Raw genomic sequence first — 19,816 nt, forward strand, 5'->3', positions numbered from 1 at the left:
GATAATTATTCCCCTGCATTTTAATCATTTACATTGAATGTCTTTTACGTCAAATTATCCACATAGCTTGCGCAAATCAATCTTGGTGTTTAAAACACGCAGACATTGAAAGAGACGAGTGGGGTAATGAAGGGGCACTGTGGGAGAACCAGGCCAAAGCCACGCATCGGTGACAAACTTGAAAATGTTGTGGTGGATGCACAGGAAGCCTGGATGTGCTGATCTCTGGTGGCCTAGACTCTTACTAGCGCCAGGTACGCTAAGGAACCAAAAATCTAATCTTGACATTGAACAGCAAAGTTCTGAGTCGGGTACAGCCTACTTTAATATATCCAATTTTTTTTGTTATATTTCCACGTTAATCTTAATTTTTTTTTTCCTGCCACTATTTACAACTCTCCTCCCTTCAATTTCACAATTATTCATGTTTATTCATGTTTGACCGACTCTGTTATCCCGGAGTCGCAGGTAGCTTTGTTACAACTTGACTTCATAAAATTTTATGGTCTTTCTTTTTCAGAGCTATCTAGTAATCCTTCTTTGGCCTCCATACTCATCCCTGCCCACGCCCGCAGCCAGGCTGCCGCCTCTACCCCAACCAACACCTCTGCCACCACAGGTTAGCGCCACACTTCCTCAATCCGGCCCCTGTTTCATGTGGTTCGCACCTCTATATTTATCACTTTGAAGCACTGGTTGTTGCTGCTATTATTGCTAACGTGAAAAAAACACAAAAAACTTTCATCCCCCGAAGTTTAGTGGATTTTAACTTGAGGAGAAATGTGCATCGATGTCACATTGTGAAGCGCTGTGAACACTAAACACATTTCATGTTGCTTTGACCACAGAGGTGACCGTCCTAACGTACAGGGTCAGTTTCGCACATTTTGACCTGGAAGCCTCCCAGTACAACCTGTAACTGTCCATCACCGAGTACCTCCAGTTGGCTGTTAAGGGCCCTACTTATACGGCTGGACTCACAGCAGCACTTGAGAGGGAGGGAGGGGGAGATTACCAATTTACTTTCCCAGCCTATATTTTTCAGTCTACTTTGCTTTAAAGGCACAAACACATTTTTTTTTTTTTTCTTTTTCTCACCGTGTATCTTTTTGGACCTTTTATCTCCGAATCTCCAAACCTGACCGTAAAGGAGCATTTCTTTTTCTCCTCCGTAGATGGCAGCAGCACAGAGCGAGGTCCCAGCACCACCACCGCCTCTGCCTCGGCCTCCAACTCCACCTCCTGAGCCCAAACAACCACCCGCCCCGCCCCGGTTCTCAGCCCCGGCCCGCAGCCCTCTCCATCGCCCTGGCCAGGGTGTGAGCTCTGCTCAGCTCTGCTCTGTCCTGCTCTCCTGCCTGACAGCGGCGGAGCGATGCTGAAGCGGTCCGGGTTCAACAGCTAACCGACAGCCCCACGCCACGACCACAAACCCAGCGTCCCTGACCTGCCTCGTTTATCCCCGACCGGCCTCCTCATACAGCTGTTTGAACTCTTCTCCATCCTCCGTCAAAGACATCTCTCCGTGCTCTTTCAGCGGGGAAGGGAAGCGCAGGGCCAGAGGTGTTGCCGATTGTACTATTGATAAAAGTACACTTTACATGTATACACAACGCTAGCCTGCTAATGTTTGTAAGAGGACAATCTGTAGAAAAGTCCTAAGCTGTCCCCCTCAGCCGTCTTCCTATCTGGCCTCCCCTACACTGTTCCATTTTTTTTTTCTGCACCCTTTGACCTCTGACCCCCGTGTCCTCTGGCCGATCCCCAGCCCCTCCCCCCTTCGGTTCCTTCTGTAGTGCATGGCCTGAGTATGGTAGGATCACCTGGGGGTCGCCACGCCCTCTCACCTGTCACCTCTGTAGACAAGGCATGAGGCTCATGCACGCGTATACACACATACACACTCATAAACAGACACGCACACACATGGATGCATGATGATGCTGATGTATGTGGAAAGAAGCAGTCTAATTTGGGGGGGGGGGGGTAATGTTTGGACAGGTTGTTGTTTTTTCTTTGCCTGGGGTTGTTTTTAAATGGTTAGCGAGCTGTTTTACCCGACCTTTTGTTTTGTTGTTTTTGTTTTTGTACTCCTGAGCAGATGTTTTTGGATTGCCATGTGCGATGGATGTGACGTGTATCTGGTCCTGTGTGCTTGTATAATATATACATACAATACAAAACGAACATGCATACATACACAGTTTATATATTACTTTTCCTTATGTATAAAAAGTATATATAGATATATGTATATTAACTACAATGGATCAGAAATCATTTATGGTGAGCTCATATCTGGCAGAGCAGTGGCAATATTTGCTGCTGCCTAAAGACAATAGATTTAAAAAAAGATGGTCCTTTTGGGGGGGGGGGGGGTATTTTGCTGGAGTGTGGTTAGATTCCAGCAGCCACTTCCCTGTTCTCTTGTGTTGTCTGTATTAAGGCTGTAGATGGATTTAGGGCATCGCTCTAGTCCCTGTCTTTGTACCGACTGTCTGTGACAGTGTTTCTGTGACAGTGCAGCGTCATGACAACCGTGCTCTCCTGTCTCTCTCTTCCTCCCTCTCTCTGTCTCTGTCTCTCTCTGTCTCTGTCTCTGTCCCTGCGGCGAATTCAAACACACTTTTCTTTCCCCGACTCTTTGAGAAGCCTCGGCGGTGGTCTTTGGGCACGCCACCGGCCGTCTCGTGTGTTGTGACCACTTGACTCCAGTGTTAGCCTAGCGTCCTCTCTCCTCCACCTGCAGCACATAGAGCCACTCGGTACAGTCTGTCCAATCGTCTTATTTACAGAAAATACTCACGACATTAAAAAGAAAAAGAAGAGAAAAAAAAAACTGAATTTGTATATACAGTATAAATGCTCCTCACCAAAATTCTGACTTGTATGACTTGTATGTTGTTTTTTTTATGTTGTTATGTTGATTATTTTTTTCCATGTTGTGTTCAAGGTATGTATATATGCAGACCCATGTACTGTTTATGAGCAAAAACAAAGATGACAAAAGGTGGGGAAAGAAATGAAAAAAGATTTAAAAAACAAACAAAAAAAAACAAACAAAAAAAACAGAATCAGGGCAAAACTGATGTTGTTCATGGATATTGTAGATGATGATGATGATCAGCTTTATCCAGCCATATGTTCAATCTTACCTGTACAGTACAGTAGATGACAGCTGTATTATTGTAACAAGAACTAGTCATGTATAGTGTAATTATAGTTTGGAGTGCCTTTGCTTTCATACACCTTCACCTTGTTTCCACCCTCACCCTGCCCCCGCCATCACCTCCACCCGATGTTGTGACTCTCCCTTCGGTGCTGTTGAATGTCCTGCTATCCTGCAACACGCACACACAGACACACACACACACACACACACACACACACACGCACACGCACACATTCACATGCAACCTCAACCTCTCTTCCAATTGATTTCAGTCCTCCTCCACTCGCGCATCTTCCCCCTCTTCATTGCACACTTATTGTAATATACAGACATTGTTTATTGTAAGGATATTTTTCCTTAACTGAAGATACAGTAGACAAGTGTTTATTTTAATAGATGTTTTATCTTGGACACACATGTATACCACGGTCCTGGCACAGACTCTGGGGTATGAAGTGGGTTGGTGGGGTGTTGTGGATGACAGCAGGGGTTTAAGAAAAAGGCCTCACATGCTGTATGTATACAATACAGTTTCTGTATCACTCACAGTGTTGGTTGTGTTACCAAAGCCAAACTATGACGTAGTTGTGATGAGCCATCCTCAGAGGCAATAACTCTCTCTCCTCTCTCTGGATATTTTGTTGTTTCTCTGTCCTCTTGCTTGTTTCTCCTCCCGGTCTGAATATTCGCGGAGGGGGAATTCAGTAGCACCTAAGGGGTTGAGTCATGTAGCCTTTTTTTTAATTTTTTTTTTCTGTCTCCTGCTTGCTGTAATTTTGCATTCATGAACGTGTTGCTACCCTCCACCAGAAGGTTTGACCACTTCACCCTACCCCTGACTCCAGTTCAATAAATACACCACAGTGGTTACCAAAAAAGAAGAAAAGCAAGTATATATACTAGTATCACATAATATACTAGCATATACACTAGTTGAATATGCTAACTGGGTTTAAAGAAAAGAAAATCTAAGAAAATACTACAAAAACATCCTGTATAACAGTACTACTACTTGAATGCCTCTGTTTGTGACTGAAATTTTTATTTCATTTATTTTTTTTTCCCCCTTTTGTTCTGTGAAGGTATGCTAAATGTGCGCCTCTGTAAATATTCCCTCTGCGTGCTCCGAGGAATAGTCCCCTGGTACTGTAATTTGCATTAAATAAAGAGTAGGATAGCCTGGAAATGATCAAGAAAATTGACTGTTTGGTCTTCTGTTATCAGGTTTGCTTGCACTGAAGGTGCCAGGCACAAGTTTGGTAAATTTGGTAAAGTTTTGCAATGTAATATACCGTACAGCTTTCAGACGACATGCACCAAATTCAAGTATGTGGCGTGACGCCATTGAGAATAGTGTGCTATGGCTTTGTTTTTAGAGATCCGTTGTATTGTTTTCGTACAAATGGAAAAGAAGTATAGTGACCCGTCGGTATGACTTGAAAATGGAGATGTTTTTTTGTTTGTTTTTGCAATGTTTAAAAATATCAAATTTCACTTGGTAGAATAATACTTCGGGATTACCTCTAGTCTGTAAAAAAAAAAACACCATTATTAGCACCGCCATGTAGTCAGTTATTCAATGTTTCAGTTTATGGTGAATAATTTCCACATTGTTACTCAAAAGAATAAAATCATTTCGGGGATTCGTAGGATCCATACGAAACTTTTGGACATTTACAATTTTTATTTTGCTACCTATTCTCCATATTTCATTAAATCTAACCAAACTTAGGACTCTATTCGGAGGTGCACAAAAACAACAAAGAAATCCTGCGATTTCGTCTACTGTTTAACTGCAAAATGTCCCTAAAGTTGAGTTGGTGGGATTTTGGGGTGTTCATTGAGCTCCCACCCACGACCTTGTGGAATTTGGCCCCGAGGGAGCGTCACAATAAACAAATGATTTTTGTAGTGTTTCCTATTGTCTTTATTTGATCAAATCTCCATTAAATTTGGTGATACATTATTGAATGATAAAGAAATGGTGAAACTGTATGTGTCGATAGTCCCTACTGTTTTTCCACAATCGTTCAGCAAAGTTGCATTAGTGAGAAAACAAACAGACATTAAGATGATCAAAGTTGTCAATGCAACACCGCATTTCAACTTTTTACTGCATGTAAGGCCTCTGAGCAAGCATGCCAGGTTTTGTGGAATCGCATCAATAGGAGGCGCCACAGGCAACAGATCAACTCCTCATTTGCTCTTGAGATCTTGTGTGGAAATATGATCACAGTGGGGCAGTGCTGCTCATAATATAATAATTAATCCTAGATAAGAACCATCGTCATACACTTTGATCTGAAGTCCACCTTCACTCAGTTTTATTTATAGATTTTCTGTTTTACATAATGGCATCAAAACACAAAACTAGGAGGTAAAAAATATAAAAAGAAATGTTTTTCTTTCCATTCTCCAATCAAATACAAAAACAACATAGAAATGACAATTTCATTACAATTAAATCTGCTGCAACCAGTAAACAAAACCAAAACTTTGTAAAACCTAATTCTGCTTTACTTGTGGTTTCTTTGATTTGCAGGTATATGTGCAGAGAAAAGGTAATAGATTACTTTTCAGGAGGACCTGACTCAAGTTGTGTGCTTAACGCAGGAGACAATTACTTAACAGAGAGGTATTTATTTGTATTTTGACACATCTATAACAATAAGAGAATACTTTCATTTAAATAAATGGCCACATTCAGGTTTGGGTCTCCAATACTGAATAACCGCAGAGTCTCTGAGTGCTTCAGCTGTCCATGTACAGTAGTTGGCTGCATCAGAATTCATTTCAGGGGTTTTTACTGACCACCTCCATTATAAGAGGAGTGATAGTGTCCGGTTGGATGTCCTGTATCTGCAGAATCTGTTTGCTGTACTCCTCAGTCATTGTTCTCATCTCTGTAAAGCAGGCTATCACTTTGGGGTACAGCAAGCTGAAATAACAGAGGAAGCAAAGTTAGATACATCTGGGGAGGTTTTCACATCGAATAGATTGAGAGTGGCACGTGGTGTTTTGCTTACTGTTTTTCAGGTCCTGTTCTCTTGCAGTCAAACCAGGTTTTTAGAGTCAGTGCCAAGTTTTCATGGACCTTGTCGATCACCTTGTGCTGCTGTACACCTGGACGATCTGATGGATCAATTCAAAACAAAACCTCTCTATATTCAAAACAACCTGAACCTGAGAGCATCTGAAAATACAATATTATGTTCAGCGAGGGTTTAAATATTTACAGGGTTCATAAATGATTGATAAGCATGGGATGAACTGATAAAAAACCTCCTGCTACCTGGAGAAAACAAGGACATAGCTTGCATGAGAACATACTCTTCCTCCTGCAGTTCCAGTTTGCGTAGTGTGTGGTGAAATTTGAACAGAGGCTCCAGCAGGAGTGGCTGGAAACCTGCTACAAAACAGGAAAACAGGTCAGTGACAGCATGCGGATGGAAAGACCAGGAAACAATAACAAACAGTGACAGTTGTCAGAAAGTCAGAGACTCAGGTGTATAGATAGAAAGAGAGAGAGAGAGAGAGAGAGAGAGATAGGTAGGTAGGTAGGTAGGTAGGTAGGATAGATAGATAGATAGATAGATAGATAGATAGATAGATAGATAGATAGATAGATAGATAGGTAGGTAGGTAGGTAGGTAGGTAGGTAGGTAGGTAGGTAGGTAGGTAGGTAGGTAGGTAGGTAGGTAGGTAGGTAGATAGATAGATAGATAGATAGATAGATAGATAGATAGATAGATAGATAGATAGATAGATAGATAGATAGATAGATAGATAGATAGATACATAGATACATAGATAGATAGATAGATAGATAGATAGATAGATAGATAGATAGATAGATAGATAGATAGATAGAAATAGCCCTAATTGATTTTCCAATATCTCCATGTGAAAAAAAATGAAAGTCTGTATTTGCACCTTCATCCTTACTTGAGTTTGTTTGTTGTCAGTTTAAACCATGGTTAGGTTAGCCTGACCAGAGAGCTCATTAGTAAAGTAGCATGAGGAACATGTACACTTTAAAACACCCTGCACTATGACGTAGAGCAAAATGGCTGATGAGCACGATGTACAATAAAATTATGACAGACATCTACTGGCTATTCAGAAAGGTTTCCTTGTGGTCTAAACTATCACCTAATGCAAAATGTACTTTTTGAGAGATGTTATCACAATAACAATATTATCAACTGTCTGACAACAAAAGGGAGCATGAAGACAATGACTTCATTTTACTTGATCTTTAAACAGACAATACCGGTTTGACAGCATTGTGGCAAGTGTCCCCCCCCCCCCCCAGAGTCACGTTACACAACTGAGAACATGCAATACAAGGTGACAGACACGGTTATTTTGGTCGTAATACTTTGCAACTGGCAGTAAAATGCCGTCACACAACGCGAATGAAACCAACATCAATAAGATGATAAAGTACACCTCCAATTTAACCCGTCATCAGTTACAAAAACATTATTGGAGGGGTGAAGATAATGCTTGAACCAAAATGTCAGTGCGTTACTTTTCATAACGTGTACTGCATCTGTAAATCCGAGGTTCCTGACACAGGCTGATTTTGTTTTGTTTACTTTCACAGTGTCAACTATGGCCTGGATCCCCACAGACAACACATATCTTCGCGCTGCTACTTCTTTCATCAACACCAGGTCCTATTTGTGTCTGTACTGAAAGCATTTCGTATCATTGTAAGTAGATCCGATTGCAATTATGTTCTTAACAAATCCAGTGTCAGACCAGCCTTCCTGTGATTCAAGCTCAGGAAGGGTTGATGTTGTAGTGAAGCACTCAGTATGAGTCTGAGTATGTTTTAGCTCAATGTTCTGGATTTATAGCCCACAAGTTTACTGTTCGTTTCACTCTTTTTTGCTCTCGCTTGCCTTGTTTTCAGCAGCAAATAGCTGTTTTCAGCAAAAAGCTTTAATAAGACTACTCGTCGGACACCAAATGGCATACAGACATAGTGAACATAATGGGGCAATAACCGCCTACAGAGGAGTTACTTGGTGGTGGTGGAAAGCAATAGAGAGCTAAAAGGACTAAATGGGTGGCAATGATTCCAAATGAATGCTATTCTTGGAAACTGTTTGCTTATGTGTTCACCATATTAACTATGTTGTCATTGTGTTTACAGATTGTTCTTCTGTTCTTAGATTTAAACAAAAAAAAATGAATTAACATTTTTTTTATAAGCAGTTCTTGTAAAATCATTCATCCAATTCAAATTAGCACAGTGTTATGTAGTTTCTGTCTGTATCCATGTAAAAGTGTTTTTACGATTCTCATTAGTACATTTTTATATTACTATAAGAGTTTGTGTGAGCAGTCACACCTCGCACCACGTCATCTATGCAGTATGTAATGGGGCCACACTCCCAGTTGCTTGTTTTTGAGTTGAACACCATGTTGAAGCGGATATGCATTATTTCAAAGGTGGCTCCCTTCAGCAGAGATATTTGGTCGCCCATGGTTAGAGACCTGAAAGAGATCAGCTTGACATGACACAAACTAAATTCTGCCTAACAGACATGAAGCATAAAAAAACATACCCACAAAACAATCAAATATTCATTGATGCACATACGTACCGGAAGTCCTGAAGACTTTTAGAAAAGCTAATGATGTCTTGGATCATGTATGTTGTGAGGTCAGCTACATGCGGAAGAGCAGTGAAAACGCAGCCGTTTTTGACCTCGTCTCCTTCGTGGTTTTCTTGTTTTTCAAAGGAACCCCAGAGACTGGAGAAGGACGACGATGAGGACGAGGACAGGGAGCAGGCACGCGAGGATGCCGTGGGGTCACTCGCAGATGTACTAGCCGTGTTTGTGGGGCAGCTGGTCAGCGGGTGAGGACGCTCACTTGCAGACTGGTTGTCCTCAATCACAGGAAGTATGTTTCTGTCCATAGGCTGAAAAAAAAGTTCAGACGAGTTCAAAAATGAGGATGATGAGCACCTGAATCTTTGTGCAGTCTTTCACACACCCTGAAGCCACTGAAGCGGGAGAATGCCGAGTCAAATGTGCTGCGGTGGCCACAGAGTAGCTCCTGAACCACGTTTTCTTGTTGGGACGAAAGCTGTGATGACGCGTTAGTCATCTTCTTCTTCTTGATTTGGATCCTCCTCTCCAACACCTCCTGCTCAGACATGACCACTAAACAGACACAACAAAAAACAACATGTACTCAATGTCAACACAGAAATACAGATTTAGAAACATAACTGAAAGAAAAGTTTAAGTTTAACATTTGTCTATCCTATTTATAATTCTGTTGAAATAGTCCCAAAGCAAATATACAGTAGTGTAAATCATTTAATGAAATTTGTAAGGTTGTTCTTTAAGGAAGTAAAAGTCTGAAAAATATATATTCTTTAAACCTTTATTACTTTGTTTTAGTGCTACTAAAGTAATTTCCCATAGTATGCATAATAATATGATCTACTTATACAGTTGGTGAATAATAATTTGCAAACACTGATGCCATATCAATATGCACATTTAAGAATACATGACCATCATTCTAGCAATTGAAGAAAGAACTTCTCAAAGCATCGCAAAACTAACCGGCATAAAAGGTGTCTCCTGAATAAGAGGGCATAATTTGTTGTGTTCGGATGTCACTTACTCTCTTTGCGCATGCCAATAGCCTGGCATTTGTGGAAGCGGCAGGCTTGACACGACCGGCGATTGTTTTTCGTTATGATGCATTTATTCTGGAAAGGACAGCGGGGCTGCGTTGACCTCTTTATGGCACGTCTGAACGCATTTAAAAATCCACTTAGTGACAGCTTACAAACAACAATCTTCACAAAGTCAGAGACCACCAGAGTGAAAACACACATATTATTATAGTCTTACTGTGTGAGTATGTTTGACTGCGCAGCAACAGCCAGGAAAATAACTAATGTAAAGTAATGAGTGAAAATTTGGAGTATCAAACCAAACATACCAAAAAAAATAAAATTAAAAAAATTATGGAATGGTGGCAACAAACTAATAATCAAAAATAAATTGGCCCAAAGTATTACTACAATAAACCAAAACCAAAGTGGTCAGATCTCTAAATGAGACAAATACTGCAGCATCACTTGGCAGGTTGTTTTTAATGTACGACAGTAGACAAATCATGCACACCATTTAATCATTATTTCAAAATTAAAAACAATAGCAGTAATCATATACCTAAAGCTCCACTTATCCTGCCTGATTAATTGTGTGTACTGGGCCTTGGTGGATAGTCTGAAAAACTGTTTGGGTCTCTCAGCTCTAAGTTCTTAAGTGGTTTCAATCTTGACCTGCGTAACAGGAATTTCACTCACAGCAGTGCATCCATGATGGCACCCGGCCTCTAATCTTACGATCCTCCGAAGACCTGCAGGCCATAAACTCTCTAATAAAGTGTTTGGATGGCTGCAAAATACCTGCAGCTGTTAGTGGGTATAAGCTTGAAGGCAGCTACTCTGTGAGTACTTACAGTCAAGGTCATTAAAAACAAGTGAAGGAGTATTTATGGATGGAGAACTTAGCATGTATCAGATATCTGCTTATATGATGATATGAAACACTCCATGTATAAAAATTCAAATTGAATTGAACTGGACTGAAATTTACACATAGTTATTGAGCTTAAAACCTTGAAATAGTTTTCGCTTTGTCTCTGATAGTATTTCTATGTTCCTCTCAAACTGTTGGGTGGGTATCTGTCGATGTGGGTGGCAGGCTGCTGAGTAAGGTAAGTTGTATTAAACTGCATTCAACTGAATTGATAAATTTGTCTACTTTTTAAAAGCTCTTTGATCGAATGTTTAGAATAAAAAAAAATCATTTTAATATTAGATAAAAGAAGTGTCGTGTTGCTCCTTAATTTGCTTAAATATTGTTTAAAAAAAATGGCATTCAAGCCAAATGAGAAGCTCATTGATAATTGTTAATAATTTATTCCAACCAGGAAATATAAATGCAGCACATCATATGGATGGACTGGGATGATGGCATGGAGAGATGAAATGAGTGAGGGAGGGTAGAGGAAACAACCTGACCTGAAGAAGCCCTTGCAGCCTTCGCACGTCAGGGCATTGAAGTGGTAACCCTTGGCCAGATCTCCACACACACCGCAGGCTCTGGGCTCCTCATCTTCTGTCACCTCCTCCTCCTCCTCCTCCTTCCCCTCCTCCTCCTCCTCCTCATTCTCCATAGTGAGCTTTTCGCAGAGGGTCTGCACTGCAGCAGCCTTCTCACTCATTCCCACCTGAGGGCTGATCAGATAAAACCGGTGATGATTTTTAGCAGCTTGAAATGAACCGCCATACTGGTTCATTTCAAGGGAAGTGAGGTTGATAAACACAAGCACGAACAACTCTGTCTTTGCAAGTCATTTTTACATGTCACCTTAAATTTTTTTTTAGAGGGCATACAATCTGCAGTACTGTGATGGTCCTGCCTTGAAAGGAAAGGATGAGAGAACATGATCATGCTCTTCTATTGCATGTCTGAATAAAGGCACACTCATAAGTGTGTAAGACTCAGTGTGGAGTCAGTGAATTGATTATTTAAAGGTGTCTAACCTTTAAATAATCAATTCACTGTCCACAGTAGGGAACCATATCCAACGTCATAACAGAGTTAGGCTATCAATAATTTATTCCACCGCAGTTTTTGGGCATTTTCAGTGGCACGCTCAACACAGATATGAGGTAGCCTACAGGAATATGTCAAATATTTGAATCTTTATTTTTAAATAAGCATTAAGCAGCCTATAATATGGTTTTAAATCTTGAAGCTCAGCTGAAACAGATATGAAGAAAGTGTGTTTAAGCAGCCTATGAATCAAATCACCCTGCACGCTGTCTATGACGCTGATTTGAAATCATTGTGTATTTTAGTGTGATGCGTTGTGCGCCTATAAATCACGCACAATAACCATCATCAGCGATCCAGCATTCACTTTCACAATCGTGAGAGTCGCTTCTGAATAACACATTGTTTTGGCCAAAGCTCCTCTTTTCTTTTAACTTGTCCGGCAGCAAAAAGTTTGAGCAGTAAACTCGTATTTGTAATAATTATCCTAAAAAAAAACATGTTCTCTGTCAATCTAAACAAAACAACAAACAAAAAAACAGGCGTTTACCTGGTTAAAGGTCGAGCTTTATTCAAATAGAAGGTCGAGATCATTCAACTCACTCACTTGATTAATCCAGATGTCTAAACAGCTGTATGTAGTCCACAGAGTTCCGCCTCGCTTTGATGAATCCAGGAGTTACTTTACATTTACAGAGCACACAACAGGTGGATGGGGGCATTAGGTTTTCCTGCTGGACGTGTTGCCCAATGTTTTTAACCGAACTGATGGCTTCAAGTATTCCGTTTCAGGAGGGCGGAGTTAGAAGTCCGGCACCGCCCTCCTCGGTTCAAGTCTGTAACCTTGTGTTTTTGTTTTTTAGCCTTACCTTGGCACCAAGTGACTTCATACGCTGAGCCTTGACGTCTGGATAATGCTGAGGTCATTTTAGGGGCTCATTGTCACCAGCACTTTGCTGTCAAACGGACATTTGGGAATTATAAAAAAAAAACAAAAAAAACAACCATCAAAATCCCACCCTCTCTTTGTCCCTTGCTGCGTTCATGACAAATTGAAATAATACGATTGGTTGAATTGAGAGTGTATTTTGAAGTCTTTCTGCCCTCTAGTGGTCAAAACTCCCACTGTAAGCATCTCATGTTGATGGACAGACTCCGTAACCACTACATAAGGTAAACCTCCAGTCATATGAAAAAGTAAATACACCATTCACACATCCATCACACTTTAAAATCCATGAAATTAAAATCAGGAATTTCCTGATTAAATGCCAATGACTAGAGCCTTCTTAGGGATTGACTGGTGGTTCCTGTCTTTATTAAACATCTGACATCTTGAATCTAGTTTTCTCTTTTCTACTTAAATGTGTGGTGATTTAAAAAGATTTATGAAATATTTGAAATATGTTATTCAAGTGTGGGGAAAATCATCTTCAAGTGCCGAAGATTTAAAATGACTGACAATTTGTCCAGGACTGGACGTCCCAGGAAATTCAACCCGAGAGCAGAATGCAAAGATTTGATGCAAAAATGATTCTCAAATGTGCTTCAAAGAGGCATAGAATATATTTTAATGCTTAGAGGTGGAGTGCAGGGGCACCATGAGGAACACTGACACCATCTCTGACCTGCCAGATATCCAACCACATCATCCTTGCTTTTAGTGGAGGTCCCTATCAAGCTTTGAGTCCCCAGATAAACATGAAGCTTTTCCTTGGACCTCATCAGACATGGTGTGAATATGCTGTACGCATTCTAGATCAAATATGCAAGTAGTAATAATCAGAAATGTTATGACTAACATAAAAACCCAGAGTGATGATTGTCAAACTGCTACTTTAATAATACGAGTGATTACCAAATTTAGACATCAGATGACCACTCAGAACACTTTTCACATTGAATGCCTCTCTTTACTCAGTTTGAGAGTGGCTTTGTTCCGCTTCCTTCCCCTCTTCTACTCGGCTGATCGTCTCCTCTGGGAGCGGGCTAGAGGCTTTTTCAGACGGGCCGGGTGACTGTGAGACTCCTGGAAGTATCCCAGAAGGCTTTGCTGTCCCCTGAATGATGCTCCGGGCTGCCAGCAAGTGTCTGTGCTGCTTGTGGCGCACTGTGAGAGCGACACAAACAGAAATCACAAGGCTGGAAGGAATCTGCCTTGAACTTTTTTCACTCAGCAGTTATTTTGTCTTTTTTTTTTTTTTTTGTTTCTATTTACAAAGCACATCAATCGCTTACGTCTAAGGCATGTGGTGCTTTTTCATGTGCTTTTAATTATACTGCTACAAATACTGTGGACCCTTTTTCAATTTCTGCTGAGGAAATAATGTCCGAATACAGGAGAATGAAATTATCTTTCAAACCTTGTTGCCTGACATTAATCTTCTCAAGCTCCGGGATAAGGAAGCTGTAAACCAGCTCTGACACGATCTCCTCCGACTGAAGACTGTTCCGGCTGCTCAAACACAAATTATTTTTGTTTATTACTCATTTCTGAATGCAAAGTATCAGCAGACATACTGAGATGTCCTATTACCTTTCCTCCATGGCATAAGCCATGTCATTGACCTCCTTTGCCCTCCTGCGGATCTCCTCTCTGGCTTGCTGGTCAGCCACCTGATCCACGGTCCCCAAGATGATGTCTTCTAAATACAAATCCACGCTTTCCTGGTGTACCTGTACCACCTGTAACACAATTTTAAAGACACACACACACATAGCATTACAAAATGTGCACTGCTCACCCACACACATGTATTAATAACGATCTCCTTTGCCCACTTATAACAGAAATATTACGCGTATACTGTACGTACTTGTTTGAAGATGTCATCTTCTTCTTTGCGCCTGCGCTCCTCCACCTGTCTCATTCCACTCTCTTCAGCCTCTCGTAGACGACGCTCTCTCTCAGCCAGCAGGATGAAGGCATGGATCCTGCGCTCCTCCTGGAGACGAATCAGCTCCTTGGACAGGGTGTCGAACACTTGTTCCAGCTCTGTACCTACCGCTTTGGCCTGAGACGCCTCCTCTTGAGAGATCTGGGGTGGGGGAAGAGAAGGGGTGATGAGATTGTTTGGAGTTTGTAAAATTCAGCACCTGTGGTCTTGTCCGTGTGTTTCACCATGAGGTTTTGTTTGTCTCTCTGTTCTTTCAGTCTCATTACGAGCTCTTTGTCAACTTTCTGTAGCTTCTGCTCCGGCTCCTGCAGGGCGTGTACAGTCCTCAGTTCCTGGATGAGCTCCATATGGTTCTCCTTGCTCTTAAACATCTGCAAAACAAAACAGATGGAAGTCAAAAGAAAAGTGCTTAAAATTGTAAATTCAAGTTAAAAAAATTAAAAAAAAAAAAAAATCACCACCCACAACCTGACCTCATACTGGATACTTCTTCCTCTCAGTAGTTTCTGCAAGAGGATTACTGCAAGCTCTGTCTCCTCATCCCCCTACAGAAAAACATAGAAAACAAAAAACAAAACTCCCATAATACACGTAGGATTAATAAAGTAAGTGTTAATTATAGTCAGAAATTAGCTGACCGTTGGTGGCTCCTCCACCCTGGGAGTGACAGGACGAGGAATAAGCTTCTCCTTTTCGAGAAGAATTCGTAAAGCCTTCTCTGCCATTTTCCTTTCCTCCTCCTCTCTCAGGGCCTGCGGAGCCAAACATTGGTGATCTGTTTGTATTTAAAATGTAAGTGATATTCTTAATGAACCTATTCTTTCTCTGCTTTACCTTGTATTTCTTCAACAGTTCCACAACTTTGTTTGCAGGTGGCTTGATCAAAGTCTTGCTGAATTTGGGTCTTTTCACATGAGGCTTCACAACTGAAGCATCGAGTCCTGCCTCCAGCTCTTGTAAGCCTACGGGTAACAAAGAGTTAAAGATGACCTTAACAATAAAGAGACACTGCGGTCCCTGAGGTGCTATTTTGGAAATTAGACACTCAATTCTTAGTGTCTAAAAACACTGCATTCAGACCTTCATATGTGTCTAAGTAGTGGCTTCTCAGCTCATCGTTTCTGGTGTTCCAGTTGGTGAACACTTCCATGCGGATCCTAGGGATGTATGTCTGGAATTCGATGATAACGCCATCTCGCTCCAGCTTCCCCTCCACATTTTTCCACTTAGCTTCCAATTTTCTCAGTGCTGCAGACAAAAGAAAAAGGAGAAACAAATAAGGAGGAATGAAACGAAGGCTTGAATAATACACTCATGATCAGGATATTATAAGAACAACAGCGGCGACTGTCTTACACCTCATGTAGTCATTGTGGATTTTGACTAGTTTGGTCTCCTTGTTTTTTTGGTGATTAGAATATATCTGGATCAGTCTCTCATTCGTGATGTCTTTCTGAGCCTCGTCTCTTTGCTCCAGCAGGTCCTTCAGCACAGCAAGACGAGTCTCTTGCAACCTGGATGCCACCCAAAGACATGACAGGTGTGCCAGGAAAAACCGAAGGAACATCAGTGAGGAGAAATGGTGTACCAAGATAACTTAATAAGAAATGGATATGCCCTACAAGTCTCGGTTTACGCCAAGGTTAGTTATTGATTATACGTACATTACTCCCATGCAGTGTATGGTTCTAGCATGGGGGCAGTTAGAAACAAGTTATCAACACAAAACTAACAGAGACTTTACCCTAAATGATTCCGATGAGAGGGACGAGACTGAAGAGATATGATGAAGCAGTCGAACATGTGAAATATATTACAACTTGCCCAAGAGATTTGTTAACACGTGGCTTAAATCTGTGCTAAATGCTGCAACTCATTATTTAAGTCTGCTGTAGTTAGAGCTTGAACTCATTTGAAGCGCGGTGCCACTCACTTCTGGATTTCTCCTTCTCTGAAAGTCCACTCTTTGACCTCCATCTCCTCCATCATGCGCCTCCTCTTGTCGAGCTGGCTCAGGTCATCCACCGGAGGGAGGGTAGCCTTCCAAGCTCGCTTGGCACGTGCCCGCTCTATCATTTCCACTTCTGCTAGGCCTGCAGGCAGACCGAAACCTGAGGGCAAATGCCATCACAAAGTCTTGAAATACAATTTGCAGAAGTCTTAAGGGGGCATTAAGGTACAGGTAGACTATACAGCTGACCAATAGGAAGGCTGGAGATTCATGGCTCTAACAAAGTAGTCATAGTTTGAAGATGTGAAACGTTGATTGTGTACCCCAGGTCAAAGCTGCCAGTTGCAGAAGCTCCGAGGGAGTCGTCCCAGGTTGTACCACATACTCAGGACTGTATGGGTCTGTTTGTGTTTCACTTTCCCTGTAGTCCGTCTGGACCCCCACAGTGAAGTGAGTGGGTTGTTCCTCAACATGCTTTCCAACAAAGTCTTCTCTGAGGTGACAAAAGAGGGGACATTTTCTACTACCGAAAAAAAAAAAAAAAAAAAAGGGGGCACAGCGGAGCACAGATCAGTGATGTGAAGAACTTACTTTGGCAAGTCAAAAAACACATGAGGGGGAAGCTGCTGAGCGAAGGGTAACAGAGGGCTGGAGGAACAGAGATTACATCAATATTCACAGCAGAAACCTGGTCACCGTGGTGGATATCATTTGTTTTGCGTCTGGCAAAGATAGCTGCTGAACTGAAATCACAGCATCAGATTATTGGCTGGTTAATCAAACCGTTTAAAGTATTTCCAGTAATCAGCTCCGGTCACACGGCACTCATCCCTTTTCAGCCACGACTGAGCATTTGGAACAATCCTGCGAAGAAGATAATCCAGAATCACGCCCATAAACTAATAGAATACACTTTATGTCGTAAAACACCAAACATGAAATCGATGCAGCTCAGTGAGTGACGTTGTGTACGGCCGTGTTACCCAGCCAGCTGCTGCAGCGCCTTCATGCGCTGCTCTGTGTGGCCTCGCCAGTGATGATCAGCCAGCGGTACCGAGACTGCAGGGTCCAGTTTGAGAGTGTAACGTGGCTCGTTACTGAACATAGACTCAAACTCAGGCACTCTCCTCTGAATAAAGCAGAGAGAAATGATGTGAGCAAATGCATTTCAACAGGCAAACTGAGTTATTAAAAAAAAAAAAAATATATATATATATATATATATATATATATTATTATCAAGATATTTTGAACAATTTTGTCATGTGCATTCTTAAGAGCTTTAAGTAACAAACAAAAACAAAACATATCTTTACTGAGACAAAAACGACTGTTACCTTTGACTTGAGGTTGTACTTTGACTTGAGGTTGTACTTGTGTACTTATACTTGCACGTATGGCAGAAAATACTCGTTAAATAAAAGAGTTACAGCACCTCGTTACCTCACGTTACCGACACGACATTTGGTAGCTCACCACTCGGTTCTTGGACACATGGGCCCTGAGGTCGGCTCTGTCGTGGTCCACTCCTGACGACACCGTGTAAACCGGATCTGTGGCGAACACGTCAGTTAGTGGCAACCGAGTCAGCGAGCAAGTCCTCATCCACGAAGGTTACTCACCCAACAAGTAGTCATAAAGCCGCTCCCGCCTAACAACTTTACCGGCGTAATCTTTCTTGGGGACCGTGTGAGAGATAGATACACTCATTTTCGTTTTTTTTTTTGTGGTGTTGTTGTTGTTGTTGTTGTTGTTGTGTCTGTAACCAATTTCTCAAACGGACAGCTGTATCAGCAAAGAAGTCTGACGTCGTCGGTACTGTTACCATGGAGACGATAAACGGACCAACCGCAGGTGGGAGGAGTTATCTCAAGTGTCTATTCTATTCTATTCTATTCTATTCTATTCTATTCTATTCTATTCTATTCTATAAGGTACGTAAAGTTTAAAAAAAAAAATGTCTACACGTCAGTAAAAATGTAGGTTATCATCAGCACACGAAACCGCAGAAGTCGTGACCTAGTATGATTCTCAGTATGACTTGCATACAAATTCCTAAATGTTTTTTTTTCCCCAGATAGTATGGGAGCAGAAACACGTGTCTTTGTCTGTCTGAAAAGGAAAATATTTTTTTAAAAAATTTTTTTTTTTTTACCTCCCAAGTGAACTGGTGTCTGTTTTAATGGGAAAATAACCTCTATTAAGTTTCTTTATCCTGAATTTCTACAGTCAACGGTCACCCGAGGCAGGCTTAACACCACCACTGATTCCACCAGGTACAAATCTGTTTTTGTTTTTGTTTATTAATTTTCAGAAGGCGTAAAGTCCAGACTTTAATGAAATTGGACGCATCCGCATAGTGGGTCTATTGCCCGCTGAGTTTTGCACATACAAGGTTGCCTTGGAGGAAAAAAAATAGAAAGTATATCAGAGAAATAACTATCATGTCAAGCAACACAAATTAAAGTTGCAATTAAAACAAATTGAATGTGCAGAACCAGAACTTAGAAAGCATCTTTCTTCCATTGTTGACCTGTATTGACCACCCAGGCCGACTGTGCCTTCTCTGTTGCAGCTCCTAAGCGCTGGAACAACCTTCCCCCCAGATATTAGGCCGTCAGCCTTATTGCCATGTTCACAAGCCGTTTAAAATCCTTTTTATTTTCACTTTAACCTCTACTAAATATTTTTGCGTGATTTGTGTTAGTTTAATCTTGATTTTAATGTTACTTGTTTTTATTGATCAAGTCTGTATGACTGCTTGTTCATGTGCAGCACTTCGTTCAACCTTTGTTGTGTTTTAAATGTGCTAAACAAATTAATTTGACTTCACTTCGCTTGACTTGCCTTCGTAGCTTATTTTTGGGAAGCCAAAAGGTTCATTTTTGACATGAACAGGAAGTTGGTGTTATCAAAGGGAAGCAGTTGCACTCGTGCACACGCACACTCGCACCGACATACACAGTGTATGCTTCTGCTCCTAAAAGTCAGCTTTTTCTTTTTTTTTTTCTCCCCTTTTTTAGATTTGGATAACGCAGCTGACCAAGGCAACATTACTTCACAGTTGGAAGGTTTTGCAATTTCAAGCTCGTTCCCTTGTCCCGAATGTGCCAGCTCACAGTCAGCTGAATTTCTGCTGTCTAATATTAGATCTCAGAAAAAGGAGAACGGCTGGTGCTCAGTTTTAAGC

At 41.3% G+C, this 19,816-nt stretch overlaps 3 protein-coding genes across 6 annotated transcripts in view; 1 reads left to right on the plus strand and 2 right to left on the minus strand.

Annotated features, from left to right (window-relative positions):
- Positions 1–4,370, plus strand: part of gsk3ba (glycogen synthase kinase 3 beta, genome duplicate a) — a 31,896-nt gene extending 27,526 nt beyond the window's left edge. For 2 of the 4 annotated variants that reach the window (XM_069713673.1, XM_069713674.1), the window contains exons 11-12: positions 521–619; positions 1,176–4,370. In XM_069713673.1, coding sequence (XP_069569774.1) covers positions 521–619; positions 1,176–1,246 — 170 coding nt within the window. In that variant the 3' untranslated portion in view covers positions 1,247–4,370. The remainder of the gene's footprint in view (positions 1–520; positions 620–1,175) is intronic. The other 2 variants (XM_069713675.1, XM_069713677.1) reach the window with 1 other exon arrangement.
- A 1,097-nt stretch (positions 4,371–5,467) lies between these two features.
- nr1i2 (nuclear receptor subfamily 1, group I, member 2) lies at positions 5,468–12,728 on the minus strand. The gene is made up of 9 exons (XM_069713672.1): positions 12,386–12,728; positions 11,241–11,456; positions 9,827–9,957; positions 9,185–9,354; positions 8,791–9,110; positions 8,535–8,680; positions 6,465–6,581; positions 6,199–6,304; positions 5,468–6,110 (listed from the first exon to the last, which is right to left on the minus strand). Exons 2-9 carry the CDS (start codon positions 11,441–11,443, stop codon positions 5,966–5,968), a joined length of 1,338 nt encoding a protein of 445 aa, XP_069569773.1. The 5' UTR covers positions 11,444–11,456; positions 12,386–12,728; the 3' UTR covers positions 5,468–5,965.
- A 602-nt stretch (positions 12,729–13,330) lies between these two features.
- Positions 13,331–18,417, minus strand: cfap91 (cilia and flagella associated protein 91). The gene is made up of 17 exons (XM_069713665.1): positions 18,249–18,417; positions 18,103–18,179; positions 17,610–17,755; positions 17,410–17,490; positions 17,218–17,274; positions 16,950–17,119; positions 16,609–16,786; positions 16,032–16,189; positions 15,756–15,923; positions 15,510–15,637; positions 15,314–15,427; positions 15,149–15,220; positions 14,900–15,046; positions 14,595–14,816; positions 14,315–14,463; positions 14,142–14,233; positions 13,331–13,888 (listed from the first exon to the last, which is right to left on the minus strand). The coding sequence occupies exons 1-17, from the start codon at positions 18,334–18,336 to the stop codon at positions 13,692–13,694; spliced, it is 2,244 nt and encodes a 747-aa protein (XP_069569766.1). The 5' UTR covers positions 18,337–18,417; the 3' UTR covers positions 13,331–13,691.
- Positions 18,418–19,816: the final 1,399 nt, after the last annotated feature.

The sequence above is a fragment of the Brachyistius frenatus genome, unplaced genomic scaffold (genome assembly GCF_029030835.1).
Source record: "Brachyistius frenatus isolate BFR_SWC_R1_liver_20210118 unplaced genomic scaffold, ASM2903083v1 Contig_120, whole genome shotgun sequence".
NCBI classification, from domain to species: Eukaryota; Metazoa; Chordata; class Actinopteri; family Embiotocidae; genus Brachyistius; species Brachyistius frenatus.